Source organism: Habropoda laboriosa, unplaced genomic scaffold (assembly GCF_001263275.1).
Source record: "Habropoda laboriosa isolate 0110345459 unplaced genomic scaffold, ASM126327v1 scaffold54, whole genome shotgun sequence".
NCBI classification, from domain to species: domain Eukaryota; kingdom Metazoa; phylum Arthropoda; class Insecta; order Hymenoptera; family Apidae; genus Habropoda; species Habropoda laboriosa.
The window spans coordinates 415,913-416,633 of record NW_017100156.1 but is presented as its reverse complement, the minus strand read 5'-3'; the positions used below and the strand labels follow the sequence as shown (position 1 = coordinate 416,633).

Sequence of the window (721 nt, the reverse complement as noted above, 5' to 3'; positions counted from 1 at the left end):
ATATATTAAGCTTTTGTATTAAATTAAAGCATACAATAATTTTATTTAATTTTTATATTCAGTTTTTACGTAATTCAATGGATACGAGCACTGAACCTATGTACATTATTCTATTTCACTTTATCTCAATATGCAACAGAGTGAAAACGTAAACACTCGGCTAGCCAACATCTCGTGAACACACAGTACTTACATTTGATTCGCGTATATATACAGGGAAGTTAGGTTAACTGCGATAGACGTTATTTCAATATACTACAAACAACAATTGCTCAACTTAAAATTCAATAATGAAACACTTTGGAATGAATAAGTTTATGAAAAACGTGTTCAATTCTAAAATACGCAAAGTATATCATCGATTTGTACATAGTGAGACAGAGTTAAAGAGACAAGTGCAGTGGTTAAAACCTGAAGGATACAAAACAAATATTACAATTTATAATCCCATAACAAAGTGTAATGTGCCATTGATTTTAAAAAATAAAAATTTTCTAACTTGGTACGTTTGCGGCCCAACTGTATATGATTCTGCACATATTGGACATGCAATGTAAGACTGTTTACAATTTTTAATTTTTTATTAAAATTACTAATTTCTTGTTATAATATTTATAACGATAAAATAGAATGACATCCTTTAAACTCTTAATTTATAGGAATTATGTTTATTCAGATATCATTAGGAGAATATTGTCAGATCATTTTAATATAAATGTTG

General features: G+C 27.5%; 1 protein-coding gene across 1 annotated transcript in view; it reads left to right on the top strand.

The window, feature by feature from the left end:
• Positions 1 to 209: 209 nt before the first annotated feature.
• Positions 210 to 721, top strand: part of LOC108576839 (probable cysteine--tRNA ligase, mitochondrial) — a 2,236-nt gene continuing 1,724 nt past the window's right edge. The window contains 2 exon segments of the mRNA XM_017939905.1: positions 210 to 553; positions 660 to 721. The exon segment at positions 660 to 721 is cut by the window's right edge and continues 7 nt beyond it. Coding sequence (XP_017795394.1) covers positions 291 to 553; positions 660 to 721 — 325 coding nt within the window. The 5' untranslated portion in view covers positions 210 to 290.